This window comes from Mustela nivalis (assembly GCF_964662115.1).
Source record: "Mustela nivalis genome assembly, chromosome: 6".
Lineage (NCBI taxonomy): Eukaryota > Metazoa > Chordata > Mammalia > Carnivora > Mustelidae > Mustela > Mustela nivalis.
In genome coordinates, this window is record NC_139025.1 from 52954494 (window position 1) to 52982235 (window position 27742).

The 27742-nt window shown below is 35.2% G+C and overlaps 1 protein-coding gene across 8 annotated transcripts in view; it reads right to left on the reverse strand.

The window, feature by feature from the left end:
- Window positions 1-109: 109 nt before the first annotated feature.
- Window positions 110-27742, reverse strand: part of PRPF39 (pre-mRNA processing factor 39) — a 38765-nt gene continuing 11132 nt past the window's right edge. For 2 of the 8 annotated variants that reach the window (XM_082735240.1, XM_082735241.1), the window contains exons 2-15: window positions 23283-23629; window positions 22720-22845; window positions 22195-22529; window positions 21948-22066; window positions 17196-17363; window positions 9037-9202; window positions 8443-8550; window positions 7158-7322; window positions 6717-6843; window positions 6075-6343; window positions 4999-5183; window positions 1460-1534; window positions 1079-1199; window positions 110-843 (exon numbers count right to left, since the gene is read on the reverse strand). In XM_082735240.1, coding sequence (XP_082591366.1) covers window positions 787-843; window positions 1079-1199; window positions 1460-1534; window positions 4999-5183; window positions 6075-6343; window positions 6717-6843; window positions 7158-7322; window positions 8443-8550; window positions 9037-9202; window positions 17196-17363; window positions 21948-22066; window positions 22195-22281 — 1647 coding nt within the window. In that variant the 5' untranslated portion in view covers window positions 22282-22529; window positions 22720-22845; window positions 23283-23629 and the 3' untranslated portion in view covers window positions 110-786. The other 6 variants (XM_082735237.1, XM_082735238.1, XM_082735239.1 and 3 more) reach the window with 5 other exon arrangements.

The following is a 27742-nucleotide window of genomic DNA, read 5'->3' on the forward strand; positions in this document are numbered from 1 at the left end:
GAGAACAACTAAATTCAAGAAAAGTATACTTCAAAAAAAATAAATCACTAATAATGAAAATAAAAATATTGTTAGGTGATCCAGCCCCCCCCCAATAAATTCATAACAATTTGTTGAGAAGTCTTCAGTTTTATTACAAAAATGAAGATGATCAGTTTGATCAAAATGAAAGCTTGCTCACAAGTTTTACATGAATATTCTAAATACAAAGTCTCCTGAAACAACATACTTTTGATATGATTTTCATTTTTTAAAAGGGATGCAAACATTCCATTTTTCATTTATAATCTCTATCCCAAGACATAGTATTTAATAGTGTATCTTTTCTGGCAGTTAAATCCAAATTCACAAGGATAACTGAAACAGACAAAACCTTGTCATCAAAGGTTAAAAATCCATTTTTTTTTTATAGAGGTAAATCCTTAATAACCAGCCCTTACATATTTCCAGAATCTTGTACTATACTGACATGATTTACAGTCAGTTTTTTTTTTCCTACCCCTTAAGGCTACAAAACTGTTGCGAATGCATTGCAAAAGAATTCTAGACCACTTAATGCAAAAATCAAAAAAATAGTTCTCCAATAAAAAGTAAATTTTATAAATGGTAGGAAATATCTGTGGTAAACTACTAAGTGACATTTTCCCCTATTCCTAAACAAATCATGTTACACAGAAACAGGAAGACAAGTTATCAAATACAACAAGTTTATGTTATGTTTACATCCCTCATTAAAAAAAAATAATTTTTGTATTTTTCACACATTCCATCTGATATATTTTCTCATCAGGTTGGAGGGGGAGGGTAATACTGTCCATAATTCCAAGGATTCTGATAATTGTACTGAAAGGAAAAAGCACACATGTTAGCATGCTAGAACTGGCTGATTCCATTTATAAAAGTAGATATAATTAAGAAAAAAGGCATGTGTTCACTACTAACAATTCTAAGACTTAACCACAAAAATAATTTATTATACAGTCTGGAGTATAAGTTGTTTAAAAAAAAGAAAAACCTATCCTAACTAAGCTTTTCTAACTAACATCCACGAACAAAAGAATAAATTATGTGAACTCACTTGATACCAGGCACTATAATTATACGCAGCTTGATTTGCCTGTAAATCACCATCAATCATCTGTGTAGATGATGAAGTTGTATCTTCTGTGTGAACTTTCTTTTCCTCTGGTTCTTCTGATCTAAATAAAAGGACAAAATACAAATTTTGAAAATTCCCACAGGTAAGTACTTTTAAAACAAATGGATGAATGTGTACATTTGTACCTACGTACATTTATTTTAGTAGAGTTTTTAACCACTCACTTTTGTATGGTTTTTTAAAATTATGAATATAAAGTATCTAAACTACCACAACATGGAGGTAACGTGTAAAAATATTTATCTTTAAAGGCATTTCCACAATAAAATGTCTTCTTTTAAGCATCCCTTCATTACATACCCATTTTCTGCTTTCCTTTTTAAAGAATCCTGTTCTTTTAGGAGTGTTTGATGTTCATCATAAGCATTCAGAAGCCTGAGAGGGAAGAGGGGGGGGAAAAAAAACAAAAAAAACCTCTGGAATACACAAAAACCAAACTGTTAAATTTATTAAGTTTTGGACTTATTTCTACTTGGAAACAAAAATATGTTGCAGTGAATATCCACTGAACCAATATTAGCAAAACTTCCCAGCTACATTTACCAATGTATTTCCTTTTGGAAACCATTACTCTCAGCTTTGCTTCTCAGCCCATGTGATTCAAATGGGGCTTGATTCAGTCAGGGATTCATGACTGGCCAATTACAGTAATCCTCCGACCAATATGACCCAAATCAAGATGTTTAGTAAGTCCTGGGATTCTTGAGCTATTAGAAAAATACCCGTTCTCTGTACTACAGTTGGCTGAAGGTGATGAGATATTGGTAAAGAGCTAACTTTGATTATCATTTCTAACACAGAGAGCCCACCTAAGAAATTTACTACACAACTAAGACAGTGACTTTGAGGGTGTGTTTTTGTCAGTGCAAAGAATGAGTCCTGACCATTCTGTAATTTATATACTTTCAGATCTAATTTAACACTGCTTATTAAGATACCTGACACCAGTTAGGATAAATTATATTTAAACATTGGCCACGGGATAAATTGAACTAAAACTAATACAAAACTACAGAGGCGCCTGGATGGGTCAGCCAGTTAAAGAGTCTGCCTTTGGCTTGGGTCATTATCCCATGTGTCCTGGGATCGAAGACAGCATCAGGATCCCTGCTCAGTAGGGAGCTAGCTTCTCTCTCTCCTGCCCTCTCCCAACACCCTGCTTGTGCTTGCTCGCTCTCTCTGCACTCTCATATAAATAAAATCTTTAAAAAAAAAAACTAATACAGAACTACAATCTGTTATCACTGATTAAAAAGGTAGTTTTTTAGGAGGTACCTGCATGGCACAGTTCGGTAAGCATCCAACTCTTGGTTTCACTCAGGTCATCTCTGGGTTGTGAGATCATGCCCGTCCTGGGCTCTGCACTCAATGCAGAGTCTGCTTAAGACTCTCTCTCCCTCTCCTTCTGCCCCTCCCCACTGCATGCACGTGCACTCTCTCAAATTTTTCTGAAGATAATTTTTAATAAACTAAAAAATTCTAACATTGATATGTGCGCGTTATCTCACCTGGAACTCAGAACTTCAAAAACGGTGTCCCCTGAAGCCAAACTGACTGTAAAAATCCTAAAGATTTTATTTACCTTTTACCATTTTCTGAAATTTTTTTTATAAAGACAAATGGCCTTATTTTAAGTAATCATAAACCTGAACACAGATAATATTTCTGTATTTCTCATTTATACAGAAATATTATCTGTGTGTGTATACACACACATACACACACACACACACATCTAATGATAACCTGTAACTCTGATCCCAAAATGTTCAAAAGACTCTAAAATTGTTAATACCAGCAATCTCTGGTTGAGGGTTTACTCAACATCAAACACTTTAAATGGACTAAGTTCTTTTAAGACTTTTAACAACCTGTGGATTAGGTGATCAGAGATTCAATCATGAGAAAATCTGGAAACTGAGGAATACACAAATGGTAAAGTGACTAAGCTAAGACTTAAGCATATATTGTTTGAATTAAACATCACTTCTTACCAATACCTTATAATTGCTACCTAAATTTCTAAGTTTCTAATTTTTTTTCCTTTTTTTTTTTTATTTTTTATAAAGATTTTTTTTTTTTTATTTGACAGAGAGAAATCACAAGTAGATGGAGAGGCAGGCAGAGAGAGAGAGAGAGGGAAGCAGGCTCCCTGCCGAGCAGAGAGCCCGATGCGTGACTCGATCCCAGGACCCTGAGATCATGACCTGAGCCGAAGGCAGCGGCTCAACCCACCGAGCCACCCAGGCGCCCTCTAAGTTTCTAATTTTTAAGCTCATTTATTTTTCAACCATTCCCTTTTTAAATTTCAACTACAATAATCTTAGACCTGACATTCAGACTCTCTATAACTATATTTGCAAGGGCCTAACTGGTATCTTTATGTCGAGCCTCAGATTTGCCCACATACTATCGCCGAATTCAAATGTTTCACATAATCTCAGTCAAAACTCTAACAGCTTCCTACTGTCATTTGTGGTATTGCATGCGCTCTAACCCAGCCCAGTGTTCAATGCACAGCACAATCAACATCACATTTCTACTACAAAAGCCCTCCAATAAAGCGTATGTAACTTTTAAATGAACTTTTGTTCGACCACTTTATCCTTTCCTTATCAGAATCCAGGAGTACCTAAATGAAGCCCCATCTCCTCAGCGAAGGATGACAAATCCATTCTGATCCACAGAAATCACAGCCGCCTTTAACAGTTTTGTGCCACCTCAGATACTTACATATTTTCTCTGATCATCATACCATCCACTAGACTAAAACCTGGAATTAAATATCCCATTTCTTTTGTGCACTTTCTTCAGTACAAAATAAACAGAAGACACTAAATATACAGCACATGTGGTTAGAGGCACAGACTTTGAAGCAAGTTCTATTCCCAGCTGCACAATGAAATAATAGCTAACTGACCTTTGCAAACACTACTAATCTCTTTAAGCCTCTCTTCATCTATTAAAAGAACAACAGTACCAACAACAACAACAACAAAAAACAGTACCTACACCCTTCTCATTAGGCTTACATATTTTACATTAGATAATCCATAAAACACATTTAATGTATCAAGCACATACATACGATTGTATTAAAAATTAACTTATTTTAAAATGTTTATTATTTTACCTAAAATTCTACTCAACCATCAAAAATATATACATACATATATAAAGACACATAAATCCTCATTTTATCAATGGTTCTTTCTAAGGAAAAAAGGGACATGCCTACTAATAGGTGGGACAGTTCCCCACTAGAATCAGTTAAGAATGGAACAGCAGCAACACTCTTACCAGTACTTCTACTCTTCTATTTTGCAAATATAAATCCTAAACTTCTCCTTTTCCCAAATGCCTTAGAGTGAATCCTTCCACCACCCTCAACTTTCAGCTTTTTACAATGCATTAAATTGAGCCCATTAGGCATGATCTGTGCAACCATATCCATTTTCTCCAATCAGAGATAAAACGGCGTCCCTATTTCAGATTAAATCCATCCACTTTTAGTGGCCTATATTCTATTTCTGTGTTTTAGGGCTCAACCCCTGACCCATTTCTTTTTGATGGGATTGCAGTTTCCTGCCTTCACTCATTGCATTACCATGCTAAAATTTTGAAAACAATTTTGAAGGAAAGACAAACCATCTATCCTCCTGTTAAATACATACACATTTGCAAAATTGAGTTTACCCTCCATATATATGAGGAAAAAGTAACCTAGGCAAACATTTTAAATTTAGCAATAATTTGTACTAATCATCAAACTCCCAACCAAAATTATCAATGCTCATTGACTATGCAAATAAATAGATAATATATAATTAAGATCTTACTTATTAACATCTGAACCAAAATCTTCAAGAAATTCCACTTTTCTCTGAGAAAATGTAATTCTCATTTTAATAGGTAATGAACCATGTATAGCTCTGTCAAAACAATTTAGGATATTTTCTTCATTTTGTTTGAGGTCACCACTATATTCCATTTCAAGTAAATTGAGGTATAACTTTGTATTCTCCTGTATAAAAAGCAGTATCAATTAATAATGATTCTAAGATATTTTGATTAGAACAGATATTTAAAATGCCTTAATGTCTAAATTTGAAAAATACTGAAAATCATATTAAAATCTAACATGTTAAATGTTTTGAGCATACATCAAAATACGTCAAAAAACTAATTAGCACACTGAGAAGTAATGACATCACCCTACTATCTCCCAAATTACAAAAACTATTAAATCCCAGTAAGTGAAAATCCCTATTACCTTGGGTTTAATGTGGCTTGATCTTACAATGACAAATAAAAAAATAAAACATTAAAAAAATAGTTTCTACAGTTCCCATTAGTTTAAATCTTTACAACTGTAATCATCTTCAACTGCAGCTGAAAAATGCAATTACAGACCTGTGTCTTAAAGAGACCTAGTATTAGCTGAAAATCCTTAAAAACTTAGAAATATCATTACACTGCCTTTTATCAACTGATAAGAGTGAAATACTTTGGAAAAGGAGAATCTCACTGGTATAGCAGATAAAACATAGACAACTATCATGCTTTTGATTATAAGGTATTCTTCCAGGTCCTCCTCTACTTAAAATAATCAGTAAATCTGCTATAAATTTTCTAAACATGAGAGAAACAGAATACGTCACAATGTCTGCAACCATTTTTAATCCAATTATTTTAATTTTCTCAACCTTTTAATTCCTAATAATTCAAAAAATTTTTCAAGAATGGCAACATCAGTTTAGAGGGACTGTTGTCTTCATTTAGTAACGAAATATATTACATACAGACCAAATCTTTCATCATAGTTGCCAAAACGAGAAATCAAACAAGAAGCACTGTTTTTAGGTTGTTTTTGTTTTGTTTTTTATGAAAGATATCCTAAAATACAAATACATACTTTGTCTCTTTCGATTGCTTCCAAAAGCACCTTTCTTGATTTTGGAAGGTTTTTTTGTATTTTGAAAAGATGCCGAGCTAGTTTGATAGCATAAAATGATGATTCATTATTTGATCTGGCATTCTTAATGGCATCCTGAAGCAAATGTTCAGCTTCTTCCATATTTCCATGCCGTCGCTCTAAACTTACTCTTCTCAAACGAACCATTGCCAATCCTAGAACACATTCTTCAAATGTTCTCAAGATATTCCTGGCTTCGTTAATATTACCTAGAAATGTTAATTAAATGTTTATGCTTCTGTTTAAACTTCTAAAACATCCTTTATGCAAGGTATGGCAAATAATAGTCCACAGGCTAAATCCAGCCCTCTGCCTGTTTTGTTTTGTTTTTTAATTTAAAACTGGAAAAAGCCATGCTCATTTGTTTACCTATTATCTACAGATGTATCTGAGCTATAACAGCAGAGTTGTCAGAAAGAGACCATATGGCTTGCAAAGCCTAAACTATTTACTATCTGGCCCTTTATAGAAAAAAATCTAATGACCTCTGCTTCGCACCATCCCTCAGGACTCAATTCCTAGAACTTTTTCCTGAAGTAACTTAAAATCCCCAAAATACCAACCAAATTTCCTCATTCTTACCCTGCTGTTCCTCAAAAGCTGCCCAAAGCATATGCACCATGGGTTTCTTTGGGAGATGAATAGTGCAAGCTCTGCTGAAGACATGCCTCACTCCTTCAATGCTATGATTTTCCATGTACTTGGCATACTACATACAGAAACAGAGGAAATACTGAATAATTTACAGTTGAACAAGCCATTAAATATGTGACAGAACGATAAAATTCTATTTTTAAACCCATTCAGCACCTTTATTGAACCACTAGACTAGTTTCTGTAAGGAAGGACGAAGAGAGGCAACGAGGTTGGCATATGCAGCAGTCAAATCTGGTTGCAAGCAGACCATCTCCTAATGCAACAGATATAGTTATATGAACAACATTCAACAGAAGTACAAAAAAGGTTAGTCACTAGATCAATGTTTATAATATGTTCAAGTTTCAGAGCACCTAATTTTCTTACCTTAATCCAAAACTCCTCATAGAGGGCACATGATATGACACATCTTTCAAAGAGAACCACAACTCGTTCATGAGTCCCATTTTCAATTTCAAATTCTAAGTATTCTTTCCAGTTTTTTAGTTGTGCCTTTTCCAATGGTTTCACATGAAAATAAGGTCTTTTAATCTGCAATAAAAGTATGACCAAAAAAAGTATGACATAGGAATGAAAGTAAACCAATACCAACACCAGAAAATGTATAACTATAGTAATAATAGGAATTATCTAAATTATGTATGTAATTACGGTGAACCAAAATATTTTAATCACCATACTTCACAATAAAAACTTTTAAAATTAAATTTCTTAGGTTTTACAAATTGAAGAAATAGAATGTATTTTCCACTTATTTAGTAATTGTAATGACACTACATAATTTCATGTCCAGTAAATTTTTTTCCTTATTGAGTATTTTAAAACTGAACACAAACTATAAAACAGAAAACAGATCAGGAATTGCCTAGGGCTAGGAGTGGGGTGGAGGTTACTCAATGAAAAAGGGGCCAAAGGAACTTTCTGGCATGACAGACCAGTTCCATATCCTGATTGCTGTGGTGCACTGTAATCTGAATATACAGTCAAATCTCATAGCCAATCAACAAAAAACAACATACTATGATTCCTCAAATGAAAGGCCAGAACAGGAAAATCTACAGAAACAGAAAGTAGATTAGTAGTACCTTAGGGCTGGGGATAAGCGGTGGAGCAGACAGGTTGAGGGAGTAGAAGGGTGACAGCTAAAGGTAAAGGGTAAAGGATTCCTTTGTGAGGTGATAAAAATGTTCCAAAATGGACCACAGTGATGGCGGTACCTATCTGTGAATACACTAAAAACTACTGAATTATACACTTTAAATGGATGAACTATATATATGGTAAGTGCATTTTATCTCAAAATTGTTTAAAAAAACAGAAATAAATTAGAATCTTTAGAGGGAAACCCTCATTTTACTACCCATCTAAAATGGGTACATTCTGTTGTACAAAAAGTATGAACTCAATTAAGATGACTTAAAAAAACTGAATAACTGCAAAAAAATGGTTATCTTCCAACTTGAGTAAATCTGAATTCATTCTTGAAGATTCTAAAATTGATAAAGGAAAATGATAAAAATGATCATGGGAAATTGATGGTATCTAAATAGGCAAAAATAAAAAGGAGTAGAGACATTACTCAAAACTGAAAAGAAAATACATTATTTCTACCTTTATATTTTGAAGCCTATTACAAAACAAAAACACTTACACCTTCTTCAAATGTCCACCTTTTACTAACTTCATGCTCATTATAATTAAACATTTCTTGATGAATTTCAATGATTCTATGTCTCATGTTTTCTATTTCTGTAATCAGCTTGAGAAGAAAAAGAAAAAAATTTAAATCACACAAGTTACATACTGGAATTTTTTAATATTATTGTTTACATTTAAATACTATCCACACCTACTTTATGAGAATAGTGTAGGTTTTAAACTGTTAACAATTATGAGCAAAGTACAATTAAAAATACTAAAATTTATAATAGAATTTCCTAATAAACCACTTGTGTGTGTTTAAGGTGGACCAGTAGATTACTGCATGGGCAAAACGTCCCTTCTATTTCCAGGTGTCTCAGTAAAATAGATTCTATTAGCTCGTCCAAGCTATTTCCAGGTGTCTCATAGTAAAATAGATTCTCTACCTTAAATCTGTACTTAAACCACATTATAGCTAAAGAATTCCCATTTGCCTTAATTAGAAATAAATTTTATACGAGATACAAGTCACACAACCCACACAGTCAAGGGATATAAAGTCTAGTTTCCCATGCATTGAAGGATTTTTTACTCATCTGGTTACCTTTGCTGGATCGGTAATGTCTTCAATTCCCGACGGCAGATCATCACCAGGAGGACCATCATCACCACTATGTCCATTTACAGAAGCTAATTCCCTCCGCAGTTGAATAAACTGTTCGCCAGTTAACAGATCTCTAGGCAAGTTATTCTGTACATGTTCTTTAAATCTAAAAGAAATCAATAAAAATAAATGCTCTATATAAGAAGTATATTTATTTATTTATTTATTTGACAGAGAGAAATCACAAGTAGATGGAGAGGCAGACAGAGAGACACAGAGGGAAGCAGGCTCCCCGCTGAGCAGAGAGCCCGATGCGGAACTCGATCCCAGCACCCTGAGATCATGACCTGAGCCGAAGGCAGCGGCTTAAACCACTGAGCCACCCAGGCGCCCCAGAAGTATAATTTTATTTTTTTTAAGATTTTATTTATTTGACAGAGAGAAAGACAGACAGACAGACATGGTGAGAGAGGGAACACAAGTAGGGGGAATGGGAGAGGGAGACGGAGAAGCAGGCTTCCCGCAGAGCGGGGAGCCCAATGTGAGACTGGATCCCAGAACCCTGGAATCATGACCTGAACTGAAGGCAGACGCTTAATGACTGAGCCACGTAGATGCCCAAAAAGTGTAATTTTAGATCCGACATTCAATTCCTACTACACAGTACTCTTTCAAAAAGAAGTCTGATATGAAACACCAAACCCTTTCTATCCTTTTTTATAATAAAAACCGACCACTTGATGACATGTTCGTTTCTTTCATGCCTTTGCAATATAATAGAGAAAGCATGGACAGGCATAAATTCAAATCCTAATTCTGTACACTATTAGTTATGTAACTTTGGGCAAGTTTTTTCTTTTCTTAGATTTTATTTATTTGGGAGAGAAGGAATGAGCACACACAGACATGGACAACTGTGGGGGAGGGGCAGAGGAAGAGGGAGAAGTAGACTCCCTGCTTGAGCAGGGAGCCTAATGTGGGGCCTGATCCCAAGACCCCTTTCATGACCTGAAAGGCAGGCGCTTAACAAACCAAGCCAGCAGGTGCCCCAGTTTTTCCCTTCTTTAAGTCTTGGCTTTCTCACATGTAAAATGGCACAATACTATTTTGCAAGATTGACTTATTTATGCAAAATCACTTTAAAATTAAATATAATCCCTATTTAAACTACAAATGATCATTTGAAAATGATCAACAAATGTTTGCAGTTCCTTCCCCACCTCCCAATTACTCCTGAATTTGTGTCCATGCAAGATGATCCAATGAAATTGCCGTAATAAAAGTCACCAAAATTACATGCAAAATTAAATGGACACTTATTTCATAGTACAGTCTATACTCTAAAAATGTCTTCACTATTAAAGGCCTTTAACCATGCTTTCCTTTTAGTACCTTCTTTGCCTTTGGCTGAGTTACCACTTTCCTGGTTTTCTTCCAAGTCTCTAACTGATCCCTGATCTTTGAGGATTCTTCCTTCCTATCAGTCCCTAAATGTTAGGATTGCCATGGATTCCATTTGGCATTTTGTTATCTATTTTCATTTACTTCCTGGTCAATCTTATTAATACAGAATACAGAAATAATAAGCAAAAAATTTGAACTTCTCAATCCTAGTCTATCCAATCGCCAAAACTCTGCCAAAGAAATAGGTTAATTTTAAGCTACGAGTGTTTTTGGGAAAAAAAAGTCATTTCATTTTTCCACACACACTAATTTTAATATATGTATGTGTGTGTATATATATACACACACATACACACAATATACATGCAAATTAAATCAAATATATGCAAATTAAATCAAAACACCAACATGAAGAGCTAAAATAGTTACACTATCTAAATTTGGAACTTTATATACATCTTAAAATGATTGCATCATCTTTATCCAGAATCAATACCCTCAGCATTTCTAATTTTGATTAATGGTACTGTCAACCACTGTTTCTAAATCTCTTCAACCTCACTTCACTTACATTCCACTGGGTATCAGGTCCTATTGATTCTACCTTCTAAATATGTCTTCACATCCTGCTCATTTTTCATCTGGATAAACATGGACAGCTTCTAGACTCTAGTCTCACTATTCCCATTTCAACCCTAATGGTGCTATCAAAAATGTTATTAAAAAGTAAACATGAGGGGTGCCTGGGTGGCTCAGTGGGTTTAAAGCCTCTGTTTCCAGCTTGGTCATGATCCCAGGGTCCTGGGATGGAGCCCCACCTCAGGCTCTCTGCTCAGCAAGGACCCTGATTCTCCCTCTCTCTCTCTGCCTGCCTCTCTGCCTACCTGTGAACTCTGTCAAATAAATAAAATCTTTAAAACAATTTCTAAAAAGTAAATATTTAGAACAAAATACTAAACATGATCATATCTCCCTCCTACCAAAATAACTTCTGTTCATTTACCCTGCATTCAGGCTAAAATCCAATCTACTCAGATAAAGTCTTTCATATTCTAAACCAGACTGACCTCTTTAAACTAATTATTAGACAGAGTTGTACATGTACCCTATGCTCTAATCTTATAGACTTTTCCCCAATTTTCTTAAAACTGATTTAGGCTATTCACACCTGAATTTTTATGGATTTTAAGGCTTTCACTGATGTATATATATAACATGGGAAACAAATCTAGATTTTGCAGAATCAAAGGATACTGAAGGATAACCTGATCCATTTCACCACTGGGAGAGAGAAAATACAGACTGCCTTATTTAAAAAAAAAAAAAAAAAAAAAAAAAAAAAAACTTAGAAATGAGGAGATAATTTTCAGAAAGTATAGTAAGAAAATGAACAAATTTAGGGGCATCTAGGGTGGCGCAGATAATGTTAAGGGCTGCCATCAGCTCAGGTCTTGATCCAAGAATTCTGGGAGCAAGCCCTATGTAGGGCTCCCTGCTCAGCATGGAGCCTGCTTCTCCCTCTCCCTCTGGAGCTCCTGCTCCGCTTGCTTATGCACTCACTCATGGTCAGATAAATAGATAAAGTCTTAAAAAAAAAAAAAAAGACAAGACTTAATATTCAGGTAAATAAAAAAACTCATAAGTATTAGGCTACAAATAAAAATATAAAATTGATGACTACTTACAGAGCACAAATTTAAAATAATTGCTACATTATGGGGCACCTGGATGGCTCAGTGGGTTAAAGCCTCTGCCTTCGGCTCAGGCCATGATCTCAGAGTCTGGGATCTAGTGCTGCATCGGGCTCTCTGCTCACTGGGGAGCCTGCTTCCTCCTCTCTCTCTCTCTCTCTGCCTGACTCTCTGCCTACTTGTGATTGTTGTCTGTCAAATAAATAAATAAAATCTTTAAAAAATATAGTATTAACTATTATATAGGAAATTATTTCAAATGGTGATAAAATATGAGTATTAAACAATAAACGTTCATCAGCCTTTCCTAATAAAAAGCTAATTTAATAAAGAATGGCTAAGAGTCTAATATATACTGAGCCCTATTCCTACATACTAAGAATAAAAGAAATTAGTAAGTCTCAGAAACTGACAGATATGCACAGCAGTTTAAAAAAGAGACATACTTTCAGGCGCCTGGGTGGCTCAGTGGGTTAAGCCGCTGCCTTCAGCTCAGGTCATGATCTCAGGATCTTGGGATCGAGTCCCACATCAGGCTTTCTGCTCAGCAGGGAGCCTGCTTCCCTCTCTCTCTCTGCCTGCCTCTCTGCCTACTTGTGATCTCTCTCTGTCAAATAAATAAATAAAATCTTTAAAAAATAAATAAATAAATAAATAAATAAATAAATAAATAAAAGAGACATGCTTTCAAAGCAGTGTTATTAGTGTTAAAGTAAGTAGGGGTGTCTGGGTGGCACAGTTGGTTAAGACTCTGGACCCTGGGTTTCAGCTCAGGTCGATTTCAGGATCAAAGAATGGAGCCCCACGTCAAGCCCCATGCTGGGATCCATGCTCAGCATGGAATCTACTTAAGTTTATCTCTCCCTATGTCTGCTTCCTCCCTAAAATAAATAAAGTAATTTTTTTTTTTCTTAAGACAATGTAGGGGCACCTGGGTGGCTCAGTGGGTTAAGCCTCTGCCTTCAGCTCAGGTCATGATCCCAGGGTCCTGGGATCGAGCCTTGAGTCGGGCTCTCTGCTTGGCAGGGAGCCTGCTTCCCCCTCTCTCCACTTCCCTCGCTGCCTACTTGTGATCTCTTATCTGTCAAATAAATAAAATCTTTAAAAAAGACAAATGTAAATAAAGAGGCAGAGTGCTGACACAAATAACAGAACATTCTATTTTGGCAAATTAAAATTTCACATAGAAAAAATTAAGCTGTATGGTTTTGAGTACTATGAATTAACCAGGCAAATGGGAAGTAGAAAAGGTATTAAAATCACAGAAGCACAAAAGAGCAGTGCCTGCTGGGAAATTATCAGTATTTAAATAGGTCTGGAGCTTAGGAACTACCAGGGACTGGGTCTGAGAAGTTAAATCAACATCACAAACTCTCATGCTAAGGAAAATTTTAAATTACGTATTTCCTTAGAGATGTCATCAGTATATATCCAATAAACAAACCTACATAATAGAAATATTTCTATAACAGCACTTACAACACTTTTCTTAAGATTTATTTATTTGAGGGACACTTGTGTGGTTCAGATGGTTAAGCATCTGCCTTCGGCTGGGATCCCGCTGGGATCAAGTCCCACATTAGGCTTCCCATATCAGACTCTTTCCTCAGCAGGGAACCTGTTCCTCCACTGTCTGCTCTGCCTGCTCTGCCTGCAGCTCTCTGTGCTTCTCTACTATCTGCTATCTGACAAATAAGAATCTTAAAAAAAATAAAAATAAAAATAATAAAAGATTTTTATTATGAGAAAATTATATAATAATGTATCATTATAATATATAATATGATAATATATTATTACAATAATTATAATATTAAAATATTTATTTGAGAGAGGAAAAAAGAGAGAGGGAAGCGTGTACATGCGCGAAGTAGTGGAGGGGTGTAGGGAGAGAAGAATCCCAAGCAAATCTGCCACTGAGCAGGGAGCCCCATCTGGGTCTCGATCCCATGACCCTAAAACCCCCACTGGAGTTGAAATCAAGAGTCTGCGCCCAACCAACAGAGCCACCCAGGTGCTGCTGAACACTTTTGTTTTAAACATGCTTCCTCCTCCACACTTCTGACCAGCTTGAGAGCCAACACCATTCACACATAGCTTCTCTGAGCCTTTACTTCTACAACTTAAACGGTATATAAACTTTTAAATAACAAGTACTAAATAAATGACCAAGTAGGAATGCATTAGGCAAAAGAACACATTCCACTGGTTCTCAAAGCAGTCAGTTATGTCTTAAGATTTACTTACACAAACACTAGTGCTATAAACATTGATAAGGAAAGTGGTTATCAATATAGTAAAAGAAAAAAAGATTAGGTGTGCCTGGATGGCTCAGTTAAGCATGGGACTCGGACTTGTGATTTCAGCTCAGGTAATGATCTCAGGGTCAGGAGAGTGAGCCCTGCATTGAGCTCTGTACTCAGCACAGAGTCTACTTAAGATTCCCTCTCCCCCTCTCCCTCTCAAATACATCTTTTAAAAACAGAAAAAAGTGCAGATTAAAGAGCAGTATGTGTAATGCAATCCGCCAGTATCTATTACAAGCATATACATAATTTCAAAAACCTACTGGGATATTCACTTTTTTTTAAAGATTTTACTTATTTGATAGCACAAATAGGGGTGGGCGGGGCAGAGAGAGAAGCAGGCTCCCCACTGAGCAGGGAACCCAATGCAGGGATTGATCTCAGGACCCTGAGATCATGACCTGACCCAAACGTAGACGCTTAACTGACTGAGCCACCAGGCTTCCTGGGATATTCATTAAACAACAATAAAAAGATTTGGAGGAGACTATACCAAGAACTTTGGAGCCACACCATCTATGTTTCAATCAGCTTCCAAACACGAACTCTGTGACCTCATGCAAATATTTTTTTTTTTTTTAAAGATTTTGTTTATTTGACAGAGAGAGAGATAGCAAGAGAAGGAACACAAGCAGGGGGAGTGGGAGAGGGAGAGAGAGAAGCAGGCTTCCCACTGAGCAGGGAGCCCAATGTGGGACTTGATCCCAGGACCCTGGGATCATGACCTGAGCAGAAAGCAGATGCTTAATGACTGTGCCACCCAGGTACCCCTCATGCAAGTATTTTAAAATTTCTCTGTCTCTACTTCCATAAAATGGGGATAATAATATCCCCATAAAGTGGGGATAATAATATACTTCACTGGCTTATTATGAGGATTAAATCCTCAGTGGCTTATTGTGAGGATTAAATAAATTATATATGCTGTAAGTTATATGCTTAAGTTATAATGCTCTAAGTTATAAATAATGCTCTAAGTTATAAATAAGCATTCAGAATGGCATCTGACATATAGCAAATGCTATGTAGCAAGTGTTTCCTAATTATATTTTATTTTTCTTACCAAAGATAAAGTTCTTATCACAGACTTTATCTATACCGTAGATCCCTTAAGAATGGTTTAGGAAAAGGTATCCTCTTTGTCTCGTAAGGATTTTTAAAATCTTTGTATTCTTTTATTCAAAAAAATATGCATCAAGCACTTCTTATGTCAAGCCGTGTGTTAATAATGTCTTTATTTATAATTTTTTTTAAGATTTTATTTGACAGAGATCACAAGAAGGCAGAGAAGCAGGCAGAGAGAGAGGAGGGGAAGCAGGCCTCCTGCTGAGCAGAGAGCCCAATGCAGGGCTCCATCCCAGGACCCCGGGACCACGACCTGAGCTGAAGGCAGAGGCTTTAACCCACTGAGCCACCCAAGCGCCCCTAATAATGTCTTTAATCAAGTGTCTTCCTAGGTCATTAAACCCTAGAAACCTGGACATCTCACAGAGACCATATATTCAGATCTATACAGTTTCTATTCCTAATCTGGATCTGCATAACTTCCTCTAATCTTCAACAAATTGACCCACGTAACTTTTTAGATGCTTCATAGTCTTCTAACTTTTTTAGTAAAAAAAAAAAAATTTGGAAATTCACTTACTAAAAAAAGCACTAAGTTTACAGGCTCTAACACTATACTACTTACAAAAGTTTTAACAAAAATGTCGAATATATGGTAGCTAAAAAACATGCAAGTATTTATTAACACAGCAGATACTGGCAATACATACTTTCTTGTTCAGAAAGACTTTGAGTCCTTAAGCAATGGGATATTTTGAGTACATCAGAAAACAATGTGGAAATCACAACACACAGAATTAGTTGTTTTAACAGTCTTCATAAAAATGAAATAATACCAGTCATGACAAAATCATAGTGGGGAAATTTAAGTGAAATTACTTTTGACCGAATACGAACAGATTTAGATTTACTACATAAAATAGATCTTTTCGAAAATAGATGTTTTCAGTATAAGGTGTTATATGAATCACAAGAATGTACTTTTAGTACATCATTAAGTTTCTGTTTTTAAGATTTTTTTTTTTTTAATGTAATCTCTACACCCAACTTGGGGCTTGAACGTACAACCCTGAGATCAAAAGTCCCATGCTCCACAGACAGAACCAGCCAAGGAGCCCTGAGTAAACCACTAAGTTTTAAACAAGCATATTTATGTGCCATGTACTCTATTAACTTAGTACCACAAAGAATAATTAAACTTGGGTTCTATTTTCTCATTCCTTCACCACTCCAAAACACCTTAGATAGGATTCCCGTTATTCCTCATCTATAAAATGGATAAAGAAAAACTTGTGTTTAAAAACAGTAGGCACCTGGGTGGCTCAGTTGGTGTCTGTCTTTGGTTTAGGTCATGATCCCAGGGTCCTGAAAAGAAGCCCTACATCAGGCTCCCAACTCAGCAGGGAGGCTGCTTCTTGCTTTCCTCCCTACTCATGCTCTCTGTCACTATTTCTGTCTCTAATAAAATCTTTAAAAACAAATAAATAAAAACAGTAAAGTTCCTAAACATTTCCTAAAGTATATGGGAAAAAGTTAAAATTTAAAAGTGTATAAATTGTGATTATCAAATAAGAAAATTTATTCCTCTTTTTATCTAAAAGAATCTCACATGACATTTCAAGAGAATTATAATCCTCAACATTAATTACCTGAATAATCAAATATATTTTAATGATTGGATTTTTCCACCCACCTCTGAAAATGGTGACTATACAGCTGTGTTGGAATACCAAGAATACGATCATATATAGCTGTAACTTCTCTCAGGTTACCCTGTTCATTTTCCCAGTTTATATACATTTCCCACAGTCTGTCAGACCGGAAATCTGTTCCTGCAGCTAGAACAGCGTGCTCAAAAGTTCTGAAAAATTAAATCACCTCTAAGTTATCGTTCCAAAATAAAATCACTTTTAAAATATTTCTGTACCTTATAATAATACAAATATCAAATCATTCAGTTGTACAACTAAAACTAATACGTCAGTTATACTATTTTTAAAAAATTAAAAATAAATAAAACATTTCAAAATTTCAGAAGATCATGCTAAATTCAAAATTACATTTAACTGCTTCCTATACAAGTAGGGAATAAAAGGCAGAAGGAGTAACCAAAAAAGTGTACAACAGCTACTTTTTCAAGAGTAAGGAAACGGGAATATACATATTTTGATGTAATTTTATCTTACACAGAATTACAATGCAAAATGCACATTGCAAACATATCAAGAGTGACAATGCAGATACTTAAATATTTGTGAAATTTGAAATGTCTGTCAAATAGATTCATCTACAGCAGAGACAGAGACAAATTTTATCTCAATTTAAAGACTTTCTGGCAAAATATAACTCTCCAAGAAGGAACCCAACTGCCTTGTAAGGTAATGAGAAGTAAACATATGTTTTTAAAACTTTCAAAAGTCTCTCTGATTCTAAAATTACAGATTACTAAAACAAAACAACAATAACACCATATGTTTTTAAACAACCTAACTCATTTCAAGAGATTTTTGTAAGCAATTTTAATCACTAGATTTGATATCCCAGTGGGATAAAAACTTTTAGGTACATATTTCCAAAATATATCTTACAATCAAGAGGGATTTTTAACAGTATGAGCTATACTACCTGAAATAATCTACAACTTTAATAAAATTCCAATCAAAGATCTATCAAATTTTAAGTGGAACAGGTAAAACAAATTCTAACACTCAGCTAACATACAAAAAGGACAATGCAGAGGACATTTTCCTGAAAGATATCAAAAGAAATTAGGAAGCTACAGTGATAAAAAGTATGATATTGGTCAGGTAACAGAAAAATGGATCACAAAACAGTTCCAAGAAAGCAGAACAATGTACATGTGAGAATTTAGCATATGATAAAAAAGGTATTTTAAATCAACACACAAATGTTGGACAAAATAAAAGGTTAATCTATAACTTAAAAAAGACACAGACTAAGATGCCAGATGAATGAGCAACAAAAAAAAACTATTAAAAAATTAGAAGAAAATACCAGATTTACGTATTTTTGGCAAGACAGGCAGAAGACTCACATATGAATAAAAGATTATAAAGATTGAACCACATTAAGAAAAAAGTGATGTAAAGACAAGACATTCTAAACAAAGTTTTAAAATGTACTAAAACTGGAGGATGTTAATATTTCCATAAAGGATTAAGAGATTTGTCTATGCATGCATGCACACATGTATATGTTTGTGTCTGAGGTTTTCAAGACAGTAAAATACATATTACTGCCCCTGCAGAATCCCAAAAATGATTCAGGAAATTAAAACACCAGAAACTAACAAAAGTGGAAGGAATTGGGAGAGTTAAACATCTTAACTATGATTAAGAAGCATTTAATGAACTAAAGACAGGATATTTACAAGAAGGTTGCTTTAAGGAATGGTAAGAGACCTTATACCTCCTTTCCTACCCAGCTATGGGATTTCAGCAGCTAGGTATACATTCCCCAGGCAGATCAGATGATCCTTCAATGAGGAGCTACGTGGCACAGCAGTGAAATGTAAGAATACCAACACTGGGATTCTCCCAACAAAAACCTGAGTGCCCATTTGGTCACCCTACTGCGAAGCCCATCAAGCCAGCCGATAATACCCTGCATACAAAATACACAGAGCTTATATTCAGTTTATTAAAATCTAGTATTTTAAAAATATTTTATTTGAGAGAGCACATGCACCCACAAGTAGGGAAAGGGAGAACCAGGCTTCCTGACAAGCAGAGCTACACACAGGGCTCAATCCCAGGACCCTGGGATCATGACCTGAGCTAAAAGCAGATGCTTAACCAAATGAGACACTGAGGTGCCCCTTAAAACTAATCTTTTATATTTTTTTGAAGATTTTATTTATTTATTTGACACAGAGAGAGAGAGAGAGATCACAAGTAGGCAGAGAGGCAGGCAGAGAGAGAGAGGAGGAAGTAGGCTCCCTGCCGAGGAGACAGTCAGATGCAGGAGCGTAACCCACTGAACCACCCAGTCACCCCTAACATCTCATTTTAACATGAGCAGAAATCAGACAAGTCAGAGATGAAAACAAGTAAATAAAACACTTCAGAGAAAATAGTGCTGGAAACAGAAGATAACTTTAACTCTTTATATTTTTTTAAAAAGTAAGAAAAAGATATAAGCCATGTAACAAAAATAGGAAGACAAAAGGAACAATAAACAAAGAAGATTCTTAAATATTAAAAAAATGATGGAAGATATTAAAATTCCAATATAAGGGTCAAGGAAATACCTCAAAAAGCCAAAAAAACCGGACATGTAAAAAGTAAAAAAAAATTAAATTAAATTAAATGATTAAAACAGAAGATCCAATGTACAACTATAAAAACAATAGAGAAAACCACAGGAAGAGAATTACCAACATAAGAATATATACAGTAATGATGATTTTTAAATTTTATTATTTTTTTAAGCAAACGCAAGCCCAAGCAAACTCTGAGCCCAACACAGAGCTCAACTCATGACCCCACAATGGAAAGCTCAATGCTATACTAAGCCAGCCATGCACCTCAATAATTAACATTTCTCTGAAGAGAAAGACATGAGCCCCATAAAATGAAAAGGCCCACTAAGTAAGCACAATGAATTAGAAAAAGAAAACTCACACCAATGCATATTATAAAACTGCATTTATATCAAAGATAAAGAGAACATTTTAAAAGCTTCCATGAGGAAAAATGAGTCATACAAAGGGAATCCATAGAATTATCATACTTCTCATTAACAAAACCAAAATCTAAAAAGAATGGAGATGCCTTCAAAGGCCTAAGGAAAAATTACTTCCAAATCAAAACTCTATTCCCTACTGGATCAAGTGGGTGTTTCAGATTTACAAAATCTTAATTTTTTTTTTCTCCCAAGCATCTTTTATCAAGAAGTTATAGGATGTACTCCTCTAAAGATAGGCATCAGCCAAGAAAAATCTGGATCTTATAAACTCTCAGAATTAGAGCTTGAAACCCAAGAAAGAGGTAAAAGCATCTCCTATATTCATGATGAGGAAATCTCAAAATAACTGCTCTTTGGCAGAAACAGAACAAAGCAACCAATCCAGACTACGGAAGAGAAAGTTCCAAGAGGGATATTCCCCAAGGGGAAGGGTAAAAAATGGAATTTGCAAATTTCTGAGTATAATTCCCTTTCACAATTTCAGATTAAGTAGAATAACACTAGATATACAAAGTTTTTAACTTCCAAAAAAATGCACATAGCATTTGTACACTGCAGTAAGTCCAGTTATTACTACTGACAACTGAAAATAGCTGTTAGAAGGGGTAGGAAATTTTAAATGTTCAAGGAACACAAAGCAAGTGAGAAAAAGGAAGAAGTGTAAGAAGGGGTAATTAACTCCAGGAAAAATAAAAGGCTCCAAACCTATCCATATTGGAAAAGTAAGAAATGGGAAGACAGGGTATAAGTGAACTAAAAATCTCATCTACTATACCAAAATCATAATGTAATAAAGAGAGAGAAAGAGCAGTAAAGAGTTACTATTATAAACATGAAGGATAATATAAGAAACAGATAAAATATATGAGGAGGGGTGGAGGGACTGCTTTTTGTTACAAGTGGTTTAACAATGACTTTTTAAACCATATGCACATACTTTGATAAAAATAAAAACCAAGAACACGTTAAAAAAAATTCCTATGATCAATAAGAAAAGGACAATCCAAAAGTAAAACGAGCAAATGACATGAATAGGCAATAAGCAAATGGCTGATATAAGTATACAAAAAGATGGCAAACTGGGATGAGCAATCCAGAGATATGCAAACAAAAATAATGAGATATCACTGGAGGTTAAAGAGAATGTGGTATGGCTATGGGAAAATATAACTACTCTTCATATACTGTGAGAATTTGAAATTGACCACTTTTGAAAGAACATTTGATAAAAGTTTTGTGTTCTCTTTGACAAAAGTTCTATCTCTAGCATGCTCGACATAAATAATGACTAATACAGACATGTTTATAGAACCACTGATTATTTCCTATAAATAAGGATTTAGTCAAATAAAATATAGTACTTCAATACCACAAAATACTTTTGCAATGCTTGAAAAATTACGATAGGGAGAGATTCCAAAACAGCCTGTTACATTAAAAAAAATCAAATATGTACAATACATACACCTATAAACATCCATATATGAAAGAACACACAATTCATAAATCATGGAGGGAATGGGATTGGGAACATAAGGGAGCGTGTGAAATGAGGACATTATTATCTATAATATTTATAATCATGTGTCAGTTTATTACATGTATCTTTTTTTAAATAGTGAAAATGAAATGTATGTTAAACATTCAGTTTAGCATTCATGAGTAGTTCTATTGTCAACATCAAAATATCTGACTTATTTCTATTTTGAAGGCATCTGAGTATCAATTTTTAGCATACCCTCTTATTGTACTGTTTGTCTCAGGATCACCAGGGTCCAATGTTTCTTTTAAGAAGTTTATATAATGTATCCATAGATCAACACTAAGAGGTATTGCCTGAAGCCCCCGACGATACACCTAAGAAGAAAACAACAAACTGTACTTCAAATATTTAATTATTTCTTAACAGAGAGGCAACACTGTGTTATCCGGTGAACCTTAGAAATACTAATTACTGGAATTTTGTTTAAATAATCTACCATTACCATTTGGGTGGAGGTTGGATAGAACATGGCAATGTTCTGATCCCCACGTGCAGAGTCTTGATCTTCAAAGCGCAGCAGTCCCTGCATTCTGACCGGGTTGTGTGGGCAGGCTTTGGGTTACAGACCATAGGGCACAGACCCATTAGAGCATCAATGACAGCGTCTGACCAAAAATGCAATAAGACGTAGCAAATGTGACTAGCAAACCAACTATATTGTTTGGAAAATGAGAAATAAATGTAAGTGAGAGAAAAGCCCTGCCCTACTTGTTAAGCTGCAGTGTAATACAGAGGCTTGCACTGCAAAGCTTGACAAACTGTAGAGGTTTAACGCACCTGCCAACAAAGAGAGAAAATATTAGCTACAAATGCCACAAGAGTGACAAATGCAAATAAAATACCCTATAAAATTGTTTGACCATAAATCGTAGGTACTGCCAGCCAAAAAAAAAAAAAAAAAAGTTTTTGTTTTATTATTTGGCTTACAGTACCTAATGGAGATAATTTTATTCAGTAATGTACGCACCTCATCTGATTGTTTAATGTTGTCATGCCGCTTTTCAAGGTCTGCATACTTTTTCCAGTAACCATAGCAATATGGATAGTGTATGAAAAATTTGTCAAACGCTTTCCTGGCAGCCATCAAGTGATTCTGATGAAAATAAAACAGGGTGTTTAAAAATCCTGGAAGTTAATGTCAGAAAAATATTATTTCTTCCAAATGTATTATCTCAAATAAAATAAACTCGCAGATTTAAAAACCACATACACACACAGATCTCTTTCTTGCGTATTACAGTCTTATCCTTTGAAACAAAAGGAAGTAATTCTGTCAGATAGAAGGTAACTTTTTATTTCAGTGATTAAATACATATTTTCGCATACACACCAATTATTACAAAGATTAGACTCTCTACTAATGTTGACAAATAGGTACAAATGTTATAAAAGTTATTTTAAAGCTAAAAAATGTACATATCTAATGTTATTCAACTTAATCTGAAAATTATTTAATTACAAAACAGTAAACCTCATCTGCTATTACTTGATTCATATGTCCCTTCTAATCCCATTTAAATAGTTACTAACCTCCTGTTCTACATACTGAAGCAAATATACCCAGCCTGTAAAATCCTGAGGATTGCTTTCTACAGTTTTCCAGAATTTTTCATACTCTGGAGGGAAATTTGCTTCTGTTTCTGTCACTGGAAGGTCCACAGCATTTGTTACTTCATTTTCTTCTGCAGCTGCATTCACATTAGGAGATCCATCAGGGGACTGTTCCATTTCCGTCACATTCATAATCTCAGTACTGAAATCAGCAGACTGTTCTACCACTACCTCTGTACTGTTGCCTGTGCTGCCATTACTAGAATTTCTGTACTCATCCATGTGAGAATTTTGCATATTTGTTTATGTTGTCTTCAGTTAATGATCTGTGGAAACACAAAGAGCAACATCTTCCAAATGTTTATTTGGCATCATGAAAACCACCTTTTAAAAGCCCCAGCTACCTATTAAAGAAATATATTAACTTCAATCTTGATCTCTGAACAATGGAAACATTGAATCAAAGAATCCGTGTATATTAAACAGTATGTGTATATTAAATTGGGGAAAATGTTGAAATTATTCTCTAGAAAAATTACTTGAGCCATGTGGCAAGACATTTTCAGTTGCCTATCCAATATCCTCTCTTACCATCTTCCTAGTAAAACCTGTTTCTGGTCTGAGTAACAAAATATCTAGCCCCATGTGGGAATCATGAGACTGAAAAGGATATCTACGATAGAGCTCTGGGAAAGATTTTGCTTTTCTGACAAAAAGGGAAAGTCACAAATAGTGTAGGTTCTACCACTTTCTTATCACCTTGAATGTGAACATATCTAAAACAACCTATGTCTTTAAAGCAGTCAATAAGGAATTGGCAAGGAAAAGTAAGAAATGCCGACCCTGACGTTATCAGTTACTAATAACACAATGCTAATTTCACACTATGTGCAAAAATAAGTCCCTATTTGTTTAAACTACTAGGAATAGACAGGTTTTCTATTACTTGCAGACAAAAGTCCTAACTGATTAACCTACTAACAATGCATGAAAATGGTCATTTCTCCATCACCTCTCGTGAGGACTAAGTATCATAAAACCTAATTTTTGTTCATTTGATTAAAAAAAAAAAAATAGTACCCTCATGTGATTTGCATTTAACTACAAGAAAGCTGAATTTCTATTTTCTTCTTAAATGCCTTCACATCCTTCACTCATATTTTCTATTACATTACTAATTTTTATTCTTATTTGTTTCTACAAGCTCTTTGTGAATTAAGGAAATGAGATCTTTATAATATACATTATAAAACATTATTTTTAGTTTTTCTTACTAGTTTTTTTTGTGTGTATAGAGGGTATCTTGTAAACGTCAAGCAGCTATGAAATCCAAATCTTAAAACATGTTCAAAACATTATTTCAAAACATAGTATGAAGCACATTTTATCCCAAAAAAGGAGAAATTTAACATGTTAAATCAGGAGACCTTCTGAGGCTGAATCCCACTGGAAGAATTAACTATAACCAGGTAAATCTAAGGAATGTTAAAAAAAAAGAAAAGTGGGAATGGATGCCTGGGTGGCTTAGTTGGTTGAGCATCCAACTCTTGGTTTCGGCTCAGGTCATGATCTCACGGTCCTGGGATCAAGTCCTGCAAGGGGCTCCATGCTCATGGAAGTCAGCTTGAGGATCCTCTCGCTCCCTCTCCCCCTCACCCTTCCTCCACTCATGCATATGCATGCACTCTCTCTCTCAAATTAAAAAAAAAAAAAAGGAGTGGGGGAGGAGAAGAGAAAAATAAGGGAACAGGGGTTGTTTGGGTGGAGACAAAAGTTAATGCCTTATGTATGTCTAGTACTATATTACATTCCTGGTAAAGAATATTTAAGTATAATAGAAGGTCCTTACTCTAGGGCTTATTAAATTCATTGGGAAGAAACTAAAAAAAGACAGGCAAAACAGAATTTTTTTTTCTTTAAAGATTTTATTTATTTATTTAACAGAGAGAGATCACAAGTAGGCAGAGAGGCAGGCAGAGAGAGAGGAGGAAGCAGGCTCCCTGCTGAGCAGAGAGCCTGATGTGAGACTCGATCCCAGGACCCTGAGATCATGACCTGAGCTGATGGCAGAGCTTAACCCACGGGGGCACCCAGGTGCCCCCAAAACAGAGAATTTTAAATGAAACAAAGTGAAAGTTTACAGAAATCAACTGAAAATTACAGCCATCTAGAAGGGCTTCATGAAATAAAAAGCTGGGTCTTAACTTTGAAAAACTGTAAGTTTTAGGACAATAGAAAGAACAATTATCCAGAACAGAGAAAAGCCCACTTGATAGAAAAATCCTTGACAGTCGACAAACAGATAGAAATTAGAACTGACTCGAAGACAAGAGAGACCAGGTTTTCTATTGGGGAAGAGGAAAGGTAAGCAGCAGAATAAGCAGGGTAGAGTCAGAGGAATCTGAAAAGAAATGATATAAGTAATTCTATAGATACATGTGATGAAAAATAATACGAGAAGCAAACCCACTTGGTACATAGTAAAAAAGAATCCAAAATACTAGATTATGAGAAAAAATAAGTTCCCTTCCCATTAGCTTTTCCATATTTGAGGCATTTGAGGCCCTAAAAAGGCAAAGAAGCTTTCAATTTTTTTTTCTCTTCTTCCCCTTCCTTTAAAGAAAAGATACATTTGAAGATTAATTCTCCATATGCAAATTAGTCACTGATTCATGTCTTTTTATTTCAAAGCCAATGTCAAACAAACCAACAAGAAAATGTTGGTTGATAGAGTCTGAGTCATTTACCATCAGCCTTATTCTAATATTTAAGTGGAACATAATGGCTTCTTCTGCAATCAGCAAATTTACCACACCCCTTCATCTTCAGAGATTATCAATTACTCCACACCCTGTAATTAACATCATCCTTGGGGCGCCTGGGTGGCTCAGTGGGTTAAGCCGCTGCCTTCGGCTCAGGTCATGATCTCAGGGTCCTGGGATCGAGTCCCACATCGGGCTCTCTGCTTAGCGGGGAGCCTGCTTCCTCCTCTCTCTCTCTCTCTCTGCCTGCCTCTCTGCCTACTTGTGATCTCTGTCAAATAAATAAAATCTTTAAAAAAAAAAAGAACATCATCCTTACCCTTAGGGAGATCATTTTTCTGATTACGCCAAAAATCACAGAGCAAAATGAATACACTAAAGTTATTTTTTTATAAATTATTCCAACATATTCTTTATAACATGGTAATTAACTAGTCCCACTTCATTCTTGACAACAACCAATAACTTCCAATTAGCAACATAACACAGCAAAGGGGCAAAAATATCAAAAGGAGACAACTGTGGTTTTAGCATAAAGACAAACAAACGAACAGAAAAGAACAAAGAGCCCAGAAATAAACTTTTGCATATATAGTTAAATGGTTTTCAACAAGGGTACAAAATCATTCAACAAAGAAAAGGCAATCAATTTTAAAAAATGTGCTGGGAAAACTGGATATTCACATGCAAAAGAATGAAGTTGGAGCTTTACCTTATACCACATACAAAAATTAACTCAAAATGGATTAAAAGCCTGAATGTAAACCTAAAAATAAAAATATTTTAGAAGAAAACAGAGGAAATCTTCATGATATTGTACTTGGCCATGATTTCCCAGAAATAACAAAAACAAAGGGAACAAAAGTAAAAACAAACAGACTATATCAAAGTTTAAAACTTTTGTGCATCAAAGATCTACAGAATGAGGGACACCTGGGTGGCTCAGGTGGTTAAGCAGCTGCCTTCCGCTCAGGTCATGATCCCAGTGTCCTGGGATCAAGTCCCACATCGGGCTCCTTGCTCAGCAGGGAGCCTGCTTCTCCCTCTGCCTGCCACTCTGTCTGCCTGTGCTCACTCTCTCTGACAAATAAATAAAATCTTAAAAAAACAAAACAAAACAGAATGAAAAGACAACAGAATAGGAGGAAATATTTGTAAATCTTATATCCAATTATGGATTACTATCCAGGATATATAAAGAACTACAACTCAGCAATAGCAACAACAAAACAAAAAACTTGATTTAAAAATGAGCAAAGGGGGCGCCTGGGTGGCTCAGTGGGTTAAGCCGCTGCCTTTGGCTCAGGTCATGATCTCAGGGTCCTGGGATAGAGTCCCGCATCGGGTTCTCTGCTCAGCAGGGAGTCTGCTTCCTCCTCTCTGTGCCTGCCTCTCTGCCTGCTTGTGATCTCTCTGTCAAATAAATAAATAAAATTAAATAAATAAATAAATAAATAAAAATAAAAAAAAAAAATAAAAATGAGCAAAGGACATCAACAGTATATCTCCAAAGATGATATACAAATAGCCAACAAGCATATGAACACATGCTCAACACCAATAATCAATAAAATGCAAATCAAAATCAAAATGAGGTATCACATAACACCCATTATGATAGCTACTATCAAAAAAAAAAAAAACAAAAAACCAGAGAATGATTCAACTGCTACAGAA